This window comes from Propithecus coquereli, unplaced genomic scaffold (assembly GCF_000956105.1).
Source record: "Propithecus coquereli isolate 6110/MARCELLA unplaced genomic scaffold, Pcoq_1.0 Scaffold206, whole genome shotgun sequence".
NCBI classification, from domain to species: Eukaryota; Metazoa; Chordata; class Mammalia; order Primates; family Indriidae; genus Propithecus; species Propithecus coquereli.
In genome coordinates this window covers 5,186,992-5,189,371 of record NW_012145634.1, presented here as the reverse complement: position 1 = coordinate 5,189,371, position 2,380 = coordinate 5,186,992, and the positions used below count along the sequence as shown (strand labels likewise).

The 2,380-nt window shown below is 56.0% G+C and overlaps 1 protein-coding gene across 1 annotated transcript in view; it reads left to right on the top strand.

The window, feature by feature from the left end:
- Positions 1-2,380, top strand: part of SGSM1 (small G protein signaling modulator 1) — a 65,728-nt gene that overhangs the window by 14,356 nt on the left and 48,992 nt on the right. Inside the window, exon 7 of the mRNA XM_012644096.1 lies at positions 2,090-2,157. Coding sequence (XP_012499550.1) covers positions 2,090-2,157 — 68 coding nt within the window. The remainder of the gene's footprint in view (positions 1-2,089; positions 2,158-2,380) is intronic.

Sequence of the window (2,380 nt, the reverse complement as noted above, 5' to 3'; positions counted from 1 at the left end):
CTAACATCAAAGTGTCTTCCGCCCGACATCAGAGGTTCAAACAGCCTGAGAACCCTGTTTGTTGCTTGGACTGAAGCCCAGGGTTGTGTGGGCAGGAAAGTTTTGATGCTAGTGTCTTGAGAAAGGCATTGGATCCAGTGATCGCCAAGCCTCTCCACCACCACCAGATCATCTAGACTGCATGTTTCTGCATCTTTTTCTGTTTGTGAACAGGCACGTCGTAAGTCGCTTTGTTCACTGGGCATTTCCAGCGCTCAGCATTCGCTGTGCATGAGAAACATTTCCTGGGCATTATGGAGAAGTGAACAAAACAGAGCCCCTCTCCGGATGTTCAGCAGCATTTGGGCAGTCAGAGGGGAAGAGCAGGCAGTTGCAACTCTGTGTGACAGGCACATGGCACTGCGGGGGCCAGGGAGGGACACGCTGGCTAGACTAGGCGTGTGAGGGGCCCAGCAGAGGCTGCTACTCGTGTGCACTTTGCTGTCCTCGAAGGACGTTCACTTCCGTGAACCCTGGTGAGGCTGGTTGTGGTACAGACCAGGGCAAGAAGGGCTTTCGACGTTTCTATTCCAACTTCCTCATTTCACAGCTGGGGAAACTGAGGCCCAGGAAGGCGTAGGGACTGGTCCAAAGTAGGTGGTAGAAGTGAGATGTGAACATTGTCTGACCTTGTGTCAGGTTGGGTCCTCTGAGAAGCAGGTGCCGAGCCAGGAGTAGCCGAGCACAGATTTCTTGGGCATGCACTTGTGTGGGGTAAGCGGGGGGCAGGGGAGGGCGGGGAGAGCCCACAGACCTCCATGCTGGGAGTGGGAGGGGAAGGAAGGAAGATGGGGCAGGATGAGTCCCGGACATAGCACAGCTCTAAGAACGTCTTGCTGGACCAATTGGGGGTCTCCAGTGGACTACTGGCTGCTAGAGGGGTCCCTGGTGGCACAGAAACGGGCTCCGTGTGCTCCGTCCTGGCTGGGAGCATCCTTGGGGAAGCAGGATGAGGTGCAAACCTGGCGGTAGGTCCACAGGGGTGGCCTCTGAAGTTAGTCAGCTCAGCTACCTGCAGCAAGGTCTCCGGGAGGTGCAATCTGAGCAGTGCATTCCCGTGGCTGCCACAGAGCCCTGGTTCCTGTGGCCTCCACCTCCCATTGTGTTCTGATGGGAAAAGCACTGGTTTCAGGACAGCAGCAGGTTTTGAGGTAGAAATGAAAGCACTTGAGTGACTCACAGGGACCGTTTCCCAGGTATGCACTTTTTAACGTATCAGCTCTGTGCTGAGCCTTTCAAATACACGATTCTGTTTAATCCCCATGGCAACGCTCTGGGTGGGTGTGTTGTTACAGTCCCCGTTTTACAGATGAGCAAATGGAGCCTCAGAGAGTCCCTTCAGTCACACTTTTGGGAGCTATGGAGTCAAGGCTGTCGCGTGGCTATCCTAACTCCTGTCCGTGGACACGCGGGGGCCTGGGGTTAGGGTGTGGGCTAGTCAAGACTCTTAGGTGCCGGTTACAGAAAACCAGACTCAAGCGGACTTAAGCACTGGCCCACATGCATCGAAATATCCGGGACGGTGGCCCCAGGTGTGCGTGGATCCAGGGACTCCGATGGCGGGCGCCTGTGCTTTCCCCATCTCTTGGCTGTCTTCCTGTCTGTGGATGCGATTCTCAGGCTGTGGTCCCTTCCGTCTCCAGACTTCTTGCCACTACTCTCCAGGCGGAGGGGAGCATCTCTTTCCCAGTCATTCTATCATAAGTCCGATAGTTGAGTCCCATTGATTCTGCTTGGGTCATGGAGCCATCCCTGCACCGCCACTGTGGCCGGGCCTGGGCCAGGTGGCCGTTCCTGGAGTCCTGGAGTGGAGAGTCAGTGGGGTCAGCCTCACCTTAGCCATATGGACTAGGAGTGGGGAATATTGGGGTGCTGGTGCCAGAAGAAGGAGAAGTAGAGTCTGGGCAGCCTGGGACACAGAAGCTGGGGACAGGTGATCCTGGTGAGAAGGATGGAGGAGCCCATGGGTGTGGCCTGCTGGTCTCCTAACCGCCTCGCCACCGTGAGGTAGGCAGGCATCCTGCAAGCCTGACCCTCCCTCCCCTTCTAGCGTCTACTGGGACTATGCCATGACCATCCGCTTGGAAGAGATTGTCTACCTGCACTGCCACCAGCAAGGTAGGAACTGCCGGGACAGCAGGGGCCCGGGCATTCCTCTTGGACCCCCTGCCTGCCTCCACTCCTGCCCATTCATTAGCATCATGAGACAACGAGGTGGGCATCCCCTGTTTCCTGTGCAACCTTGGGCAAATGACTTCACCTCTCTGAGCCTCGGTTTCCCCATCTGTAAAATGGGGATTATAACAACACCTTCTCATGGTGTTATTATGAAGATCGAATG